The following is an 18,987-nucleotide window of genomic DNA, read 5'->3' as shown; positions in this document are numbered from 1 at the left end:
CTGATTTGCAGCCTAACATCATATACCTAACTTTATCCTATATCCCTACCTTTGGTTAGCATAAATCTGTCAATCTCCATTTCAAAATTAACAACTTTAAAGCTTAGCATCAAATGCTGTTTACAGATGAGTGTTCCAATCTTTTAATATCCTTTGCGTATATAAGTATTTCCTAATTTTAATCCTGAAGGATCCGGCTCTCATTTTTTAATACTGTGCACATCCACATCTATCCATTACTCTTACATTTAATTGAAACCCTTTAATCAAATCATTCCTTTATGTTGTGAAATCTTTCTTTTTAATTTTAACCCTCTGAGTTCGGGTATCATTTTGATCAATCTATGCTGGAATCCTTCCAAGGCCAAGACATCCTTCCTACAACTGGTCATAATCCTCCAAGTGTAGCCTAACCAGCACTCTGTGTAGCTAAAGTAAAAATTTTGCCCTTCTTACCTGTCCTCAACATAAAGACAATATGAAGATTTGAGTATTCAACAAAATAAAATGTGGCTATGGCTGTTAGGCCATCATTGCAGAAGGAAAACTGCTTCTGGATTACATTGTAGGACATGGCCCTAGCAACCACAAGTGATCTGTGAAGAATACTATCTTGCCCACTGTTCCCCATGTTCTGCCCTGTAGATCACTGTGATTGGATTCTCTCCCTCCTTCTCTGATATCCTTTGAAGTCTGCTCAAGCTGCCCCTCACTTTGGTACCAACTGGGGAACATACCTTAAAGGACACTGAACCCTGTTTCTAAGGATGCTAATTATTGAAAGTGCTCCTCAGCACCACGTCCATATTCTACCTTTATCTGCACAGGTAGTAAATACATCGTACTTCTTGGACAGTATCAATATCTGTTATTTCACATTCTGTTTCTCATCTGGATTCACCTTGACTTGTACCCAATTAGCTCTCAAACTGCACTCTGTAACTGTACCTATCTAAGACATGTGACTAATGCATGGAACAAACTGTTGAAATACTGCACCCCCTCTCTTACATCTCCAACTCTTAAGCAAATTACTGACGAAGGTTGAGACACCTAGTGCAGATTTATTCAGCTGCTGTAAGCTGCTACATTTTGTAGTCCAGGCACATAAGTTGTTCTGCTACATCTCAGACTCAATCATAGCAAGTCCTCTCTTTAAGTTAAACATGTTTAAGTCGTACCAGTTGTGGCATAGGATTGCAAGTCCTGATCATTGCCATTATTGAGCAGCCTCCTGGTTGTTGTTTGGCCAGCTTGTGGTTTACATCCAGAATCCTGCAACTTGAAGCTGCTTTCACTTCATAGGCTACTGAGCCCTTGTTCATAGTAAGGACTCTGAACAGGAAAGCAAAATATGGGAGCGCAATTGGCAGAGACCTGGAGAGAGGGGGAAGTAATTAGAATATGTTAGTGTATCTTTTTTACTTTTTAGTTTTATTTTTAAAAGTTATTCTAATGATTTAGCAAGATACAGAATTTAAACTTCCAGGGTATACTGTTTTCATTTTTTTCTGACCAGACAGGTTCTACAGAATTTGACAAATGCTTTTACATTGGCTAAAATGGGAAAGGCTGATATGCTTAATATTATTTCATTTAAGATTATACTTTTAAGGAAACAACTACAAGTTAAAGTGAACAACATTCAGGAAGTATAGTAACTAGGTTAACAGCTGGAGACATAAGGGAGGGCAGCAGTATCTCAAGTTTATTCCATGATTTAGTCAGGTACATTGTAGACAGGTACAGTTACAGAATGCTGTGTGTATTGTTATGAAGTTGAAGGTGTGCTGTACCTTTGAGAGAGTGAATGCTGTTTTGCACTAACAGCTTACAAGCACCTGTCATATGACTAGCTATAAGTATCAGAGTGTACTGGAAATTGAAAATATGTAACATTTAGCTGTGAAATGGAGGCCTGAGTTGGTTGCTGTTTCAAATCTAAATTATGCCTCAGGATACTAAAACCCAATCAAGTTTAAATTTATTGTTTTTGCCAACTTTGAACCAATGAGATGATCTGGTCTTGGAGGTATAAAAATAAAGCAAGCATTTTGCAAGTCAGAGAGTAACTGCCATCGAGAGAGAGAGAGAACGATCCAAAAGATTGAAACACTCTCTGTCAAAGGTACCTTTTAATCTGAAACAGCCTCGCAGTAAAAAGAAAGATGACGACCCAGGGAGATCTCCAGCCAGAAGAAGGCAATGACCGAAGACAAGATTCTGTATGGTTTTGAAATTAAGTTGATGTAATTTTAATATAGGTTTTATTGGAACAGCGTATTGTTATAGAGTTGGAGGCAAATATTAAGCAGTTAAGAGAAGGGGAGCTTAGCGTTGTTAGTAGTTGTTGTTTAATGTTCACTTTTAGAGTTAAAGAATAAATCAATTTTATTTTCGTTAAATAGTGGAATTCTCTGTCACTCATAAATTTTAACAGATTACAAAACAAGGTGAGTTTTTCTGGGTGTTTAGTTTAATTAATAGAAGAGTTCACTGTCGTGTTGTAACAGTATGTTCCAATAGGGTACAGGGGAAGGGGAACGCAGATGAGAGAGAGAATGTGGAGCAACAGATATAAAAGGTTTTATCTTGTTTTCTACACACTGGCTTGCACTAAGCTCTCAATACTGGACAAGAAATTGAATACTTCTTCCTCAAGCACACATAAATATCCAACATTGCAGTCCTCCATGCGGATGTAATGATGTAGTGGTACTGGTACTAGACTAGTAATCCAGAACCAAGCTAACGCTCTGGGGACGCTGATTCAAATCCACCATGGCAGGTGGTGAAGTTTGAATTCAATTTTTTTTAAAAACTAGCCTATCAGAGCACTTGTTGTACAGTGTAAGTGTCCCTATCTCTGAGCTAGAATGCTAGAATTCAAGTTCCACATACTCTAGAGGTATGCCATATTTGATCTGATTGGTTTGATTAAAAGTATGTGCAAGTCACCAAAACTCTGCATCTTGAGTATTCTCCACTTCCTGCATCCAACCATTTGTAACTGTGCTTTCAGCTGTCACAGTCCTAAACTCTGGAATTTCCTTCCTAATTCTTTTGTGTCTTCACATCGTTCTGTTTCTTTGATTACCTGTGCTAGTGTCTCCTCCATTAAGTGCAGTTTCAGATTTTGAATTAGGTTCTGTGAAGCAACTTAGGAAACTTGACTGTTAAAGTGCCATAAAACTACAAACTGTTGGAGCTATGATGGTCTACATAAAATACATTTGGGTTAATTTCAACTCTGTTCTTGCCTTGGTAGAGTTCTCAGTGCAAAGCAACTTCGCAGTTTGGTACTCACTGTCATTTTTGGAGTGATGATGTAATTAGTGAGGGAGGAAATCTCTCATTTTGCCACCTCGTTGTTTGAGAGTGAACAGGACAGCTCCAAACCAATCATCTTGGAGCTTGAGTCAAGATTTTGGAATAGTTGTCATCATTCGAGTTTGTGTCTTTGGAGATTAGCTAACCCATAGCTCCTCTTGAAGTTTGCTTATGAAGTTTGAATACTATGACAAATTTATGTAGCTGCAGGTGCAGATGAAATTTGGTTGCAATTTTACTCCAAAGTTGCTCGAAAAATTGGTTCAAACACTACAATCAGTATAGATTAAACATTACTTAACATCATATCAAGCTAAAAAATAGCTGCTTCTCCATTAACTAATGCAGCCAAAATATTTTATCTTTTTTTTTAACTTTGTGGCATGGTGCTAGAGGATAAATAAGCTTAAAGCTAAATTCTAATCTCCTTTTACATCAACCTCCTTCTCCCCACCATGCCAGAGTGTATCTTTTGAGTGACCTTTGAAAGTTACCTCAAGCTTGGGGTGGGGTGGCACGGTGGCTCAATGGTTAGCACTGCTGCCTCACAGTGTCAGGGACCCGTGTTTGATTCCAGCCTCGGGCGACTATCTGCGTGGAGTTTGCACATTCTCCCCGTGTCTGTGTGGATTTCCTCCAGGTGCTCCGGATTCCTCCCACAATCCAAAGATGTGCAGGTCAGGTGGATTGGCCATGCTAAATTGTCCATATAGTTTTAGGAGCATTAGTCAGAGGGAGATGGGTCTGGGTGGGTTACTCTTCGGAGGGTCAGTGTGGATTTGTTGGGCCGAAGGGCCTGTTTCCACACTGTGGGAATCTAATCTAACCTAATCTTCAATCCTTGAAGCAGCTTCCACCTGTAAAGACTGCGCCAATGACTCTTTTTTTTCCTTAAATCCCCAACAGATTGACTCACTTTGAACACTAACATACTACTTGTTTGTTAATGCAAAGTAGTTTTTTTCATAACAACAGCTATTTCTGTCTGTGTGTCTCTCTTCCCATCTTTTATGTCAAGCTTGAATTCCAATAGGTTATGGCCTGCGCCTCTTTTCCATGACAACCAGATATCTCAGAGCAGAGATATGGATGATCAGTTCCCGGTTCAACCATCCCCAAATTCAGGGCATTCTCTAAAAATAAACATTTTTAATACATAACTGTCTTATGAAGCCTGACATTTATAACATTTGTGCATCAGACATTATGGATGTTTATCTGAATATGTGTATTCACAATTTGGTGAATATCTAATCACAGCTTTCCAAATAAATCATTTAAGATGAGATATATAGAAGACTCAACATTTTTACTGTGAACTCTTAAACCTTTAAAATTTGAATGTGGATTAACAACTAAACCTAAATAATTTCAATATATATCAGTGGTTTGGGCACTCTGCCAACTTCCCCTTTTCCAAAAGCACCTCAATGATTCGTATTTTCTACTGAGGACTAACGCCATCTAGTACAGAAACAAATATTACAGGGATATGATTATCCTTAATTAACATGTTATCTTGGCAAAATTGAAATTCTTGATTTACCGAAGGAAAATAAACCATTAAAAGAAGAGGTTATAGATTTTTATCCATTCTGAAGAGTCACTGGACCAGAAATATCAACTCTGCTTTCTGTCAACAGATGCTGCCAGACCTGCTGAGTTGCTCTAGCAATTTGTTTTTTGTTTCAAAATAACAGTGCTGATGTTCAACACGTATTTGGTTTGCTAATGAACTTGAAGGGTGTGAAGTGGCAGCTATGCCTACCTGTATTTCCTGTTCCAAAGTATATGATTGGGCCTTGGTGTCCTTTGAGTGGACTATCAAACTATTCAGTTCCAAAAGTAATTGAGAAGGCAGTGCAAAAGAAGTCATACTATTGTTCCTATTGAAAGAAGTAAAAAACAGTGGGGGGCAAAAACCAAACTGTTGGAAAATCTCAGCTGGTCTGGCAACATCTGTGGAGAGAAACCCTTCTTCAGAACAGAGGTTATGGATTTTTATCTGTTCTAAAGAAGGGTTGCTGGACCTGAATGTTAACTCCATTTCTCTCCACAGATGCTGGCAAACCTTCTGTCTTTTTCCAGCAATTTTGGTTTTTGTTTCTGATCTCCAGCATCTGCAGTTCCTTTCAGTTTTTTTGCAAAGTAGTTGGGAATTGGGACAAACAAAGTTTTTATACCTGATTGTTGTTCTGAGCCCCATGTAATCAGGATAATTATTTATAGTAATTGAAAGTTGGCATCCTGACATGACCTCCAGGACAATAAATGGCATCACAGTGGCCACAGCGCCAACGACCCAAGTTTGATTCCACTCTTGGGTGTGGAGTTTGCATGTTCTCCCTGTGACTGCATGGGTTTCCTCCAGATGCTCCGATTTTCTCTCACAGTCCATAGATGTGCATAGATGGATTGATCATGGGAAACACAAGATTACAGGAATAGGGTACTGGGGTGGGTCTGCTCTTCAGAGGGTTGGTGTGAACTTGATAGACCAAATGTGCTGCTTCCACACAATAGGGATTCTATGATTCCCTTAGCACAATTGTAAGAAAGCAACCAAGTACTACGAGGTAACACCGTGCTTATTTTGTTTTTATAGTGCTCCAAGTCGTGCTCATTTGGACATCCCGAATCCCAGATATCTCGGCCCTGCAATTACACCTGGAGGCATTTACATGGCCTCATCCTATCAAAATAAACAGCGAATTATCTGTTGTAAAGGAAACTTAGTGAAAGAATCAAGCAGTGACCAGCAGGTTGCGATCAACAGCCGCAGGTAAATCAGATGTTACAAAGTAATTCGCGCTTAAAATATGGCGTTCCAAGTTTACATTGTAATTTGACCATCTTTAATTCAAAATGAATGGTCTTAGGTTATTTTTAGGCTTACTTGACAACCTATCCTATTGTTGTTTTCTTCCCACTCATAATGCTCATGTTGTGCAAATCCGATGCTGCTGTAGGAAAAACAAAGAACTTCATCAATTCGCCAAATAACAAGGGAAAATAGCAAAGGGAAAATATGCCATCAAGCCTATTCTAGCTAACCTAGCTCAGTCCACCTTTGTCACGCATTCTTCTCCCACATCCTCCCCCCGCCCCCAACCTCTCCAGCATTTCACACAAAACACAGACACATGTGTACGTGTCCCCACACACAACACATACTATTCTCCTTGACTAAAACAAAACAGTTCATTTTTTTTAAAACTAGCTTGTCTTTGTTCAAAGCAACATTCATATTATTTAGTCCATCCTATGCCTCTGTCAGCCTCTTCTCTTATCTTCTGTCTAGATTGTGTAGTGCTTAAGCTTCTCAAATCTTCCTGATAACTCATTTCTGAAACATTTGAGTTTAGTGTTGTTTTTCTTTTCAAAGTGCATATGTCCCCACTGATATGTAGTAAAAAAAATCTCCATCTCCAACTTCCCTTCCTTCTCCAAAGTCCTTGAATGTGTTGCCACTTCCCAAACCCATGCCCATTTTCCCCAGAATTCCATATTTGAAACCCTCCAATTGAGTTACTATTCCTGCCACAGTATCAACACAGCTCTTATCAAAGCTACAAATGACATCCTATGTGACTATTGAAAGGTACATTATCTCTCATTTTTCTTTGTGCCTGCAGCCTTTGATATGGTTGACTACATCATTCTCCTTTGTCACCTTACCATTGTTGTCTGTTGAGTTGGACTGCACTCTTTCTGGTTCCATTCTCATCTAACTGCTCATAAACAGCAACTCATAAAATGGCTTTTCTTCCCATTTCTGTACAATTACCATTTGTGTCAAGAATCTATCCATGATCCCATCTGTTTCTTATCTTCATGCTGCCCCTTGATGACATCATTGAAATACCTTTCCGCCAAAACTACATCACCCTCATCACCACCAACTCCATCCTTCCCTTCAGCAACTATTTAAGGTTGCTCAGAGCATATTGGAGTTCACAGCCTTGGCGTCATATTTAATCCAAAAGATGAGCTTCCAATCACATCCTCATACCATCAACAAGACCATCTATTTTAACCTCCATGATATCACCCTTATCAACCATAGGTCTTCTGCTCCTGAAACCCTTAACCATATCTTTTATATCTCAAAATATATTCTAAAACATTCCCTGGCTGGAATTCCATGTTCTGTCTGCCATAAATTAAAGTCATCCAACACACTGCTGCCCATGACCCATTTCTCACCATTTAACCCTGTGCTGTTGATGTACATTGGCTGCTAGTCTAACAATGCTGCAATTTTAAAATTTCCATTATGTTTTCAAATTCCTGCATTGCCTCACCCCTTTCTATTACTGTAATCTCCTCCAACTCCATAAGCTTCCTGAGTTATGTTTCTCCAATTCTGCCCTCTTGAGTATCCCTGATTTTGGCTTTGTCAAACTGTTGCCATCTGTGTGATGACATAATGTTGTTTGGGAGAAAGTTCCAAAGGTTTGGCTCATGTACCCTTTAGTATTGCTTATGCCTTTAGCTATCTAGTCTCTAAGCATTGGAGTACCTCCCTAAACTTGACCTCATAAGACCATAAGATGTAGGTCATTTAGCCCTTCAAGTCTAGTCCACTGTTCAATGAGATCATGGTTAAAGATATAACTCAGTTTTACTTTCCTGCTTTTTCTCAATAACTCTTGATATCCTTATTTATTAAAACATCTGTCTTTCTCAGTCTTGACAATATTAATGACTCAGCCTTGACAGCCATTTGCAGTAAAGAATTTCACAGGTTCACTGCCCTGGAGAAAGGAAATTCTCATCGTCTCGATCCTAATTTAGTTTAAACCATGAAAAAAAAAGACGAAGACCGATCAGAAGAGAGAACTCACCCATCCAGCCTGTCCTACACAACTGTGATGCCTTATTGAATTCCAATCTGTGCCCTGCATGGCTCACCTGAAAAACCTGGATCTCAGGTGAAAGGTGAAGAGGCAGATTAAAACCCCATGCCAATATGGGAAAATAATCTGGAAAATACCTGCTTCACTGTCTTCAGATGATCAAAACTACTCCAAGAGTACTCTGGGCCTGATTAATGTTATCCAATGCCTACCTTTTATATGAGGTGATGTCCATCCTAGTTAGAAACAAGCCCAGCTGTTACTTGAAGGAATTCAGTCAACCTCGTGTTCACTGCAAGAGATGACAGCCTTTTACACAAATCTACTACTGTTTATGAAAAAAAATCCTACTCTTGATGCTCCATAAATTATTTAATTCAGGCAAGAGAATTTATTCCTTTATGACGACAATAAACCTCAATCAAGTTTCCCCCAAGTCTAAGTAGAGAGAAACTAACAATCTATTTCTCTCCACTGTTAGGCCCAAAGAGTTTCTCCAGAGTTTTCTGTTTTTCTTTAATTTACAGCAGCCACAGTATTTTTGCTTATATTGCCCAAGCCTGCATTATCTTCATGTGTTTGCACTAAATATTAGAAAGTTTCTGCAAAACTGGTAACAATGGCCCACAAATTCTCCTGCTAATTCTCAACATGCTTAGATGTATTCCTTCTGGCAAAGAGTTTGTCTTTAATTTAACATGCTTCTTCCAAATTGAATTACAAAATAACTCCATGATAGGTTCTCCTCTCAGGCAAATGATTTATAAAATAGTTATTAATTCAATTGTTTGCAATAATTTATCTCCTTAAGGATGGATGTTAAAAGATTTTCTGATAAAAGATTTAGAGCATTAGCCTGGCTTTAATCTTTCCAAAGATGACCAGGCCTATTATTTTTCCGTAACTTTTCTGTTTGTCTATAACTTGGATAGTGAAATTGCATGGTATATATATCATGAAGCAGTGCTTTGGTGGTATGACATTTGAAACCAGTGCATCTCACTGAGTTTTCGCTAGTTTGGTTATCACTGCAGCTCATACAAGAGCACAACTGAATAGTTTTATTCAGGCCAGTTCAACAAAAATGTCAAAGCAAGAGACTATCACAAGTTGGCCAAGGATTTGTGTTGCAATAATACTACCAACTCCAAGGAGGACCGGGACACCTGGCACTCAGTTTGGTGAGAGGTTTAGTCAAGGAACTCCCACATCCTTGTGCAGAGTTTAACCCAATCTGCACTCAAATCCCACTCATGGCAATCATTAATTACTATAGCATTGTAACAAAATGCAACAGCCAGACTCCAAAATATTCAAGGGAAAATAATTTGAATGGTAAGGAAGGAAAATTCAAGTATGTGAAGAATTGAAAAAAAAAAGTTTTCAGTGAAATTTCAAAACTGTTTCTGTGAAGTTTTACCCAGTCATTCTACAATTGAGCAAGTTTTGATATAAACAAAAATCATTCTAACCTTGTTCTTTACTGCTTTTATGTTGTCAGGGTTATATAGAAATGATTCTAAAGCATAACATTTATTCAACACTCATTAACATTCAAATATGTGTCGTGTCGTTATGTAATAAATGCTCACGAGGCTCTTCTCAAAAGCTTTATAAAGTAAGCATTAACAATAAGCCACTTAAAACAATATCAAGAGAGATTATCAAATGATTAGTCAAAGAGGTGGATTTTAAATTAGAATTGTTACGGTGCAGAAGAGGCCACTGAGCCCATCAGGTCGAAACTAGCTCCCTAAAAAAGTATTATGACTTAGTGCCATTATCATATGTTTCCACTTCTGTTCTGTTGATTCTTTTACGAGTGGATAGGAGTGTCTTAAAGGTGAAGAGGTGTATGAAGTAAACTCCATTGTTTAAGGTCTTGGTAGTTGAAGGTTTGGCCAGCAACAGTAGAATGTTTAATTGGGAGATAATCCAGACCAAAATTAGCATATCTTGGAAGGTTTGGGGGCAAGACTGTGGAGATTTCGAGGATGGGAGGGAAGATAGAATGATATGTAAAGGTGTTTTTGATATGAGCAAAGACAAAGGCAGCAAAGTTTTAGATTACTTCAAATATGTAAAAGAGTATTACGAAGGCAGCCACTAGTGCGTTGAAATAGTTGAGTATAGAGGTAATTTTAAAATGTCATTGGTATAAAACTGTCCCTGTTTTACTAGTTTCACGGAAATGTATTTTTTTGTTAGAAATTTGATTATCTTGGCCTATTTAAAAAGAAGGTAGAACATGGAGACATTCCAATTATGTTCTCATTAGACAATCTACAGCAGATGAACAATTTATAGCCAAGAAAACTCCTGTGATTTGTTGTAGCATCACAATGACAAGTTAAAGAAAAACATGTATTCTGCTTTCAAAGTACATGTGCTTCTGGACTTCAAGGGCTAATGAATCCTGATTTATAGGACACTTGCAGGGTTTAGTATCTTTTCTATTGCCTGTACTTTATAGATGCCATTCTGTCTCAAGGTGTGTAGTCAATTCCTGGACCAAAGTTCATTTTGAAGGGGTTCACCAATTATGATAAAACTGTGTAAAGCATGGTGTCCATCTGAATTGGTTGCAGTAGTAACTGAGGTATGTGCAGTGCATATTCTGTTTTTTAGGTCTCCTTCCCACAACATGGACCCTGTTTCACCAACAGCAAACATGACGTGAGTGAGCAGCCATTAACTGCTTGTTTGTGTCAAAACATACACATGTCATGTACGTGACTTCAATTGTTCCTACACTGTCTCCAGTCATCTTGTGCACATCACTGTTAATCGTCTTGTCTTTGGAAGTATTTTAGCACTCCATAATACTTGATTTAATTTTGGCTAACAGTACAATTGGAACTTTGTGTTTTTTTTTAAAGAAGTTTTCTCTGCCCATGCCATTAAATAGCTACCTTTGTGTCACAAGAAGAGACATTTAGTCTATCATCTGAATGAGAAGGTGGTGGGTTCAGGTCTTTTTCCAGGATTTAAACATAATCTTCTTCTGATAGTCCTTCAAAGTGAGGAAGATGCCTGCAATGAAGCAGAGCCTGTGGTAATAACATGTATGGGGAGTTTGTGAAACCTGGAGCCCAGCATGTGGAGTTCTGCCTGATCAAGAGATTGTATTGCTCCTAACTCCTGTTATATAGGTATGTGTAATAAGGTTCTCCAGGTTGATAAACAACCTGTTTGGCCATGCTGTGAGTACACCTTTCATGCCAACAAATTCCAGAATGGGAATCAAACTTCTGGCTCAGACATGGTAACTCTATTCACCGCAGCACAAGATCTCCTTAAATGTAATCTAGGGTGATTATTGCAGTGTAGTACTGAGCAGATCTACATAGGCAGCAGTGCAGCCTTTTAGGTGAGATGTTAAAATGAAAACTGCTCGTTTAAATGAATGTGTGAAAAAGATCACATGACACTATGCCCTGTTTAGTATCCCATTCCTTGACCAGTAGTATCAAAATATACTAACCATACTTTAAGTGTGGGGGCTGTGGGTAGAGAGGATAGGGGGAAGAAATCCACTTTTTTACAAAACAACACTAACTGCAATTCATAGTGATTTATGGAATGAACGGAGACTGTGAAAGATGCTGTATGAAACCATTTTTACTAAATGACTCACTCACTCTCATCATCCTAAGAAGAAAACAAGAAAGTTAAATCTGCAAGAGATTGTTTTTGTGTCTTCACATTGTTCTACAAATAAAGAATGTAATCTGTTGAAGGATTCACAGGCTGATTAACATTCTGACAAGCCATGATATGAATGCTGTCAGTGTTGCTTAAGCACTGTGAATGCTCCATCATTACAATAGGTGATAGGATTGTTAATCTGCAGGATGATTTTATGGTTACAAACAACGTTTACAATAAGGGCACCTATACGCTCCCCCATCCCACCAGACACAAATGTAGAATTCAGGGCTGGAGCTGCTGTCTCCATTTGCCAGGACTAATTGGACATCAGTTCAACTTCTGCCTTTGAAGCAGAAATGCTGCTATTAAATCAAAGGCTAGCACCTTTTTCTGTGTCATTCTAATTGAAAGTAATGCTAGTTTCATTTTCTGCAATGTCTTCCTTATTTTGTGAATAAATGTCAACAAATCATTTTACACCATGTGTAAAACTGAATAGAGCTTGGAATTAGTGGGATTGCTTTTGGATAAAATACCGACTCAGGTATATTATTGGTGAAAAGTCCAGTAGGACTTTCAAAAAGGAGCTGGGAATTTGTGTGATATTCTGACCAACATTTGTTGTCCAATAATGATCAGCATATTAACTGGTTGTTCATCTCACTGCTGCAGGTAGTGTCTTTGTAGATAGACTTTGGTTGCTATATTTACCAAGAAAAAAACATTATCTAAACTCCAGAAGCAGTCCAATTATAAAGTGATTTTAAGCATCCTGATGAACCAATAATGAGGTGCATCAGTGCAAACTAAATATTCTTAACTTAATAACTTACTCCACTCAGCCTTTTCTGTGCCTCATTTGGGAATTAGGAAGATAAAAAATGAAGTTTCATTCAAAGAATAAGGAAGACAATACTGAAAGTGAACTAGTTAATATTTAATATTGTTGTACAGATTCTAGAACCTCATCTTGCATTCTCCAATATCTATGAGTTGAACAAATCTCCTGACTCTTAAACTAGGAAGATTTGAAATATAACTGCATACCACTTGGATGCCAATTGTCATGCAGACTTATAAGGAATTAATTATAATGAAGCCTAAGCAGAAAATAATTTAACACAAGAATACTATTTGGACATTTGACTCTTTGGAAAATAATATCCAATTATTTTTATATCCCTCCCCTTCCCCTCAGCACTCTGTTTGGTTTTCTCTTCATGTGTTTATTCAATTCCCACTTTAATGTTGCTGTAGAATATTCTTCCATCATTGTTTCAGACAGTGCAATCCAGATCAAATAATTTCTTTTTAAGAAAAACCCCTCTTTGTGATGCTTCTTATTCTTGCACTAATTAATTTTAATCTATCCTCTGGTTACTGGCCCTTCTCCTCCTCGAACCAGTTCCTCTTCTCAAACCCATTCATGAATTTTAACATATCTACCAAATCTCCTCTTAAGCTCTGGTGAGTGGAGAACAGCATCTTTTTGTCCAATCTTTCCACATAACTTGTGTTCCTCGATCCTTGTATCGTTCTAGTTGATCTCTTTTACACCCTCTATCAGTTCCTGACATCCTTCATGTGGTATTGTATCCAGAATTGAAGATAGTAATCCAGCCTCAGCAGTACTTTATAAAGATTTGTGTATATACAGTCCCAGGTTTCTCTCTTCCTGCACTTTCTTAAAAATTGGATCATTTAATTCATAAGTCTTAGTAAGAAAAATGAGGAGAGGCAAAATCAATTCACACTACTGTTTTTATTTTAAATTGCATCTTCCATGTGTCCATCCAGTAGCTGAGTCTGTGTTCTTCTGTTTCAATCCTCTTGATTGTTTACCACACTTCTGAATTTCATATTGTCTGCAAACTTGAAATGATGTCTTGTATACCTAAGTCCAAGTTATTAATGAAAGATCAGTGGTTTTAGCAACAATTCTTGGGTCTCAGCCCTATGTACCTTTGTCTAAAAACTGATAAACAGCCATTCACCATTACTCTCTGATTTTTGCCTCTTAGCCAATTTTGTGTCCACGATGCTGCCACCAATTGATTTTAATTCTGTATTATGAGATTTTGTCAAATATTTTTTGAAAGTCCATGTACACAGCATCAGCTTTACTATCCTTAACAATTTCCTCTTATGTAATTGAAAAACACAATCAGGTTAATGAAAAACAACCTACCATAACAAATCTCTGCTGACTTTCATTTATTAACTCATACTTTTTCAAATGCCAATTAACCTGTGGGGGCACAAATTGTGTCAAAAGGCTGATTTTTCTCTTTTGAGTCATAATCCCAATATAATGCCATTTTCTAGGTCATCAGCCCAGACATGTGAATGTTAGGATTTTGGGCATGATCTTTCCAGAAGAAGCTAACTAAATCTGCCTTTGAGATGGTGAGTGGCCTGAGAAGTGGCAAAGTTAACAGGTGGCTAGCTGACTCAACTGTGGGCTCTGAATTGGAGATGGAGAGGAAGGTGGTTGCACAAGGTGGAGATACCTTACTGTTGGTGGTACCAGCAGCCATTTCCCCATGCCCTGCACTGTCTAATTTGCCTGTATTTACATGCAAACAATCCATATTCACTTACAGATATCCTCAGAATTTCCAATTTTGTCCTTCTAACGTGACTGCTACATATGTATTTCATACAACATCCCATTCTGTCTCCTACTGCGAGTATGCAAGCCTCAGAAACAGCAGGAGTTGTCCAGACTTCTGGAAAACTCCTATTGCCTTCTAAAAATGTCAGTTTATATCTTTCTGTAAATGGACTTCCCAGCCCTGATCTGTAGGTTTCTTTCTACATATGAATCCTGACCGTGAGAAAAGCAGGGCTAGGCAGGAACATGTTGAGATATATTTGCTTTCCAGGACTTTCGTAAATTCACAGCTGCCACACCACCTTGATGCCTGCTTTGTATAGCCTTGGAAAATTTCCCCACCATTGACTTTATGCTGCCTAGTTATAGTTTCTGAATTTATCACTTTCTTACTTTAACTACTTTGAATGCTTACAGTCCCCTACCACTAATGCAAAGGAAGAGTGTGGTTAACCTCATCAACTTCATTAATGTCCTTCAGGGAAGGAAATCTGCCTACTTCACCTGGTCTGTCCTACACGTGACTCCAGAGCTACAGCAGTTTCATTGGCTCTCAAAGGCACTCAGAAATGGCTTAGCAAACCACTCCATTCTATCAATTGCTACAAAGTCTCAACAAAGAAATGAAACTGGCCTGACCACTGGGCATCCACTTAAGCACCTAAAAACAATGGCAGAAACAACCCTGTCAGCTCTGCAAAGTCTTCCTTACTAATGGCTGTGCGGTTAGTACAAAAAGCGGGAGAGCTGTCTTACAGACCAGTCAAGCAATAGCCTTACATACTCGTACTCACTGAATCATGTCTTTAAGGTAATGTCCCAAACACCAGCATCACCATCCCTGGGTATGTCTTGTCCCACCAGCAGGACAGACCCAGCAGAGGTGGCGTTAGAGTGGTATATAGTCAGGAGGGAGTTGCCCTGGCAATTCTCATTGACTCTGAATCCCATGAAGTCTCATGGTGCTGGGTTTAACCTGCTCAGTATGGACAGGTTGGACCGAAGGGTCTGTTTCTATGCTGCACATCTCTGTGACTCTATATACCATGTACTGTCCTCCCTTGGCTGATGAATTAGTACTCCTCCAAATTAATCCACACTTGTTGGAAGCACTGAGGGTGGCAAGGATGCAAACTTTACTCTGGATAGGGGATTACAATGTCCAGTACCAAGAATGGCTTGGCAGCAGCACTACAGATCAAGGTGGGGGGTCCCAAAAGCATTGCTACTAGACAGGATCTGCAACAGGTGGTGAGGTAACCAACAAAAAGGGAAAAAAATCTTTCTCAACCTGCAAGCTGCAGATGCATCTGTCCATGACAGTATTAATAAGTGACCACCCTGCAGACCTTGTGGTGACAGTGCCACCTTCACATTAAGAATACCCTCCATTATGTTGCATGGCGCTATCACTGTGCTAAATAAAACAGACTTCAAACAGATCCAGCAACTCAAGACAGGTGCTGGGCCCAGGACACTACCCTCAGCAACTTTAGGACATCCCAGCAACTTCAGGGTAATGTCCAAGACCCAACCACCTTCAGCTGCTTCATCAATGACCTTCCCTCCACCGTAAGGTCAGAAGTAAGGATTTTTGCCAATATTCAGCATCATCTGAGACTCAGATACTGAAGCAGTCCATATTTGACAAGATCTGGATAATATCCAGGCTTGGGCCGAAAAATGGCAAGTGACATTCGTGCCACACAAGTGCCAGGCAATGACCATCACTAATAAGAGACAATCTGACATTCAATGGTGTTACCATTGCTGAAACCTCTAATATCAAAATCTTGGGGTGACCTTCGTCGTATAAATACAGTGATAAAAAGAGCAGGTCAGAGGCTAGGAATACTGCAGCAACTAACTGACCTGCTGACTCCCCAAAGCCCATCCACTATTTACAAGGCACGAGTCAGGACTGATGGAATGATCCCCACTTGTCTGGATGAATGCAGTTCCAACAACACAAGAAACTCGATACTACCCAGGACAGAGTAGCCTAATTAATTGACATCACATCCAGTTCCTCTATCACTGACATTCAGTAGCAACAGTGTAAATTATCCATAGGAATTCACCAAAGATCCTTCCACAGCACATTTCATACCCACAACCACTTCCACCTAGAAGAACAAGGGCAGCAAATGCAGGGGAACACAATGACCTACAAATTCCCCTCACCATCTTAACTTAGAAATATATCACCATTCCTTCACTGTCACTGGGTCAAAATCCTGGAATTCCATCTCTAATGGCATTGTGGGTCAACCCACAGCACATGTAATATAGCAGTTCAAGAAGGCAGCTCACCACCACCTTCTCCAGATAGATATAGACATGCAATAAATGCTGGCCCAGCCAGCAACGTCCACTTCTCACAAGGGAATATTACTCTTGTTTTATCTGATCATTCAGTACAAACAACTTCCTCAGAGAGTAATGATGATGTCTGTTCTGAACAGCCACATTTTTCTGTCCAGTTATCAATTTTTTTATGAATAAAAGTTGTTTACTTCAGTGCCACTTATTTCCTTAAGAAGTCATTAAATCAGTCTGAAAACCTGCCACTTATTTCCTTAAGTAATCATTAAATCAGTCTGAAAACCTGAACCAACCAATGCCCTGTATTGACTTTCACGTTGTTGAAACTTGAAACTTCTGTCTCCTGACCAGAATCCTTTCTCCCTCTGTGACCAGTAGCAGCCCTAACAAGCGCGGCCTTCCCTCCTACAATGAGCACATGTCAAAGAAATTGGCACCTGGCCCAAGAGAAAATTCACCTCAGGATTTGAACAGATCTGTCAGGTACAGAGAAGGTAGACAAGAGGTGAGAAGAGAGAAATCACCACGCAGGGGCTTGGAGAGGGAGAAATCTCCAGGCAGACCTTTGGACCCCAGTAGGGAGAGGTCACCAGGAAGGATGTTGGATGATAACAGAGGTATCCGTGTACCTACAGGATCGTCGAGGGCCCCAGTTACCAAGGTATCTTCCGCACAGTTGATTGTAATTTGAGATCCAGTACTTAGAAATGTATTTAAATAGTGCGTGGTACTAACGTTAATCTGTTTATGTTGACCAGACCTGGGACCAGTCTGCTGTGTGAGTCCAGTGCTATGTTACAAATGAAGAGGCGTGTACTGAGCATGTGAATTCCACTCTTTCAGCTGTTGGAAGAATAACTATGGAGATCCACAGGACAAACTAAAACTACGCACGTTTGTTCGCTTTAGTCACTAAATGTGGGAGGGTGGGTGGGGGAGCAATGTAAATATTAAACTGCTGCTCGCAAGCTACCTTATGACTGGCTATCGGGAGTATGGATGGTAACTGTTTCTATATGGAAGCTGATTCATTTATTTGAGGGTGAAGGACATGAATTATTAAATGCACAAAACGAGAGAGAATTCCCTATGTCTTGTGATACTCATTTGACAGCAGAATCTTCTAATCCTCTCCAGTGAAGGTCTAGCTGGACTTTTTGGGTATTGATGGAAGATCGGGATGCTGTTTTGACTCAACAATGCAGATTAACTGTACACAGTTCATTACTTGAATTTTATACAATGGTCATGAAGGGATCTGAACATGAGATCGCAGCAGGACTGAATATATATTTTGTAATAACCTATAGCTTTTTGCTATTTAATCTTTTTCTCTGTCCTGCACTGCTGCTTTGTCCTGGATGTACAGACGTTCACTCAAATACAATTTACCGCAGATTTTTGTACTATGTTTCACTGATCTGTATTGAAAATTTCCCAGTTCTGAAGTGCGTTCCTAATTTTGTGATATGACTGTTTTCTTCCTCTTTGTACCCTGTCACTTGCGAATATGCAATGCGTGAGATGAGAGGTTGAGTCACATTTCTGGTGACTCATTTTCCATAAAAGTGCTTAATTAAATTCTACACTAATTTGCATATCTTTACATGGCAAGTGTCTGATTTTATTTTATTTTAAGAGCAAAAGTGCTTTTAGCATTTCATAATGCTGTTCATAACATGAAGATGTTCACATTTAACCAGAAATTGTCACACATTATAACACAAAATACCTTTTTTCTTTATCTAAGCATTAAGTGTACCCGGAAAATTCTGGGTTCCAAGTCTGCTCAAATTAGATTCAGTGAAAATACCCTCCTAAATGAGCCCTTTATCACATTGTGACCTCACTCGATCAGTTTATCCTCAGCTGCAAAATTATAGCACTGAGACAAAACTTCAGTCTTCCTATTTCCTAATCTCCAAATGCAAATTATCTACAGTACATATGAATGACTTGGATGTAGGAAGTGAATATCACTAAGTTTGTGAATGACACCAAAAGTAGGTTGGAAGGCAAGTAATAAGGATGACAGGATCTGCAGAGGGATATAGGTAGGTTAAGTGAGTGTGCAAAAGCCTGGTAGATAGAATATAATTTGCAAAAAATTAAGCGTATGCACTTTGGCTGGAAAAATAGAAGAGCTGAATATTATTTGAATGGACATGGACTGCAGAAAACTATGGAACTGAGGGATTGGGAGTCTTT

General features: G+C 39.0%; 1 protein-coding gene across 6 annotated transcripts in view; it reads left to right on the top strand.

Annotated features, from left to right (window-relative positions):
* LOC122562422 (citron Rho-interacting kinase) overlaps positions 1-18,385 on the top strand; it is a 221,739-nt gene extending 203,354 nt beyond the window's left edge. For 3 of the 6 annotated variants that reach the window (XM_088000147.1, XM_088000146.1, XM_088000145.1), the window contains 4 exons: positions 5,936-6,112; positions 10,818-10,865; positions 17,131-17,440; positions 17,538-18,385. In XM_088000147.1, the coding sequence (XP_087856273.1) occupies positions 5,936-6,112; positions 10,818-10,865; positions 17,131-17,440; positions 17,538-17,561 (559 nt within the window). In that variant the 3' untranslated portion in view covers positions 17,562-18,385. The remainder of the gene's footprint in view (positions 1-5,935; positions 6,113-10,817; positions 10,866-17,130; positions 17,441-17,537) is intronic. The other 3 variants (XM_088000150.1, XM_088000149.1, XM_088000148.1) reach the window with 2 other exon arrangements.
* The last annotated feature ends 602 nt before the right edge of the window (positions 18,386-18,987 follow it).

This window comes from Chiloscyllium plagiosum, unplaced genomic scaffold (genome assembly GCF_037043375.1).
Source record: "Chiloscyllium plagiosum isolate Xiang-an unplaced genomic scaffold, Cpla_swu_hap1 HiC_scaffold_24, whole genome shotgun sequence".
NCBI classification, from domain to species: domain Eukaryota; kingdom Metazoa; phylum Chordata; class Chondrichthyes; order Orectolobiformes; family Hemiscylliidae; genus Chiloscyllium; species Chiloscyllium plagiosum.
The sequence above is the reverse complement of the archived record's forward strand: the minus strand, read 5'-3'. Positions and strand labels throughout refer to the sequence as shown.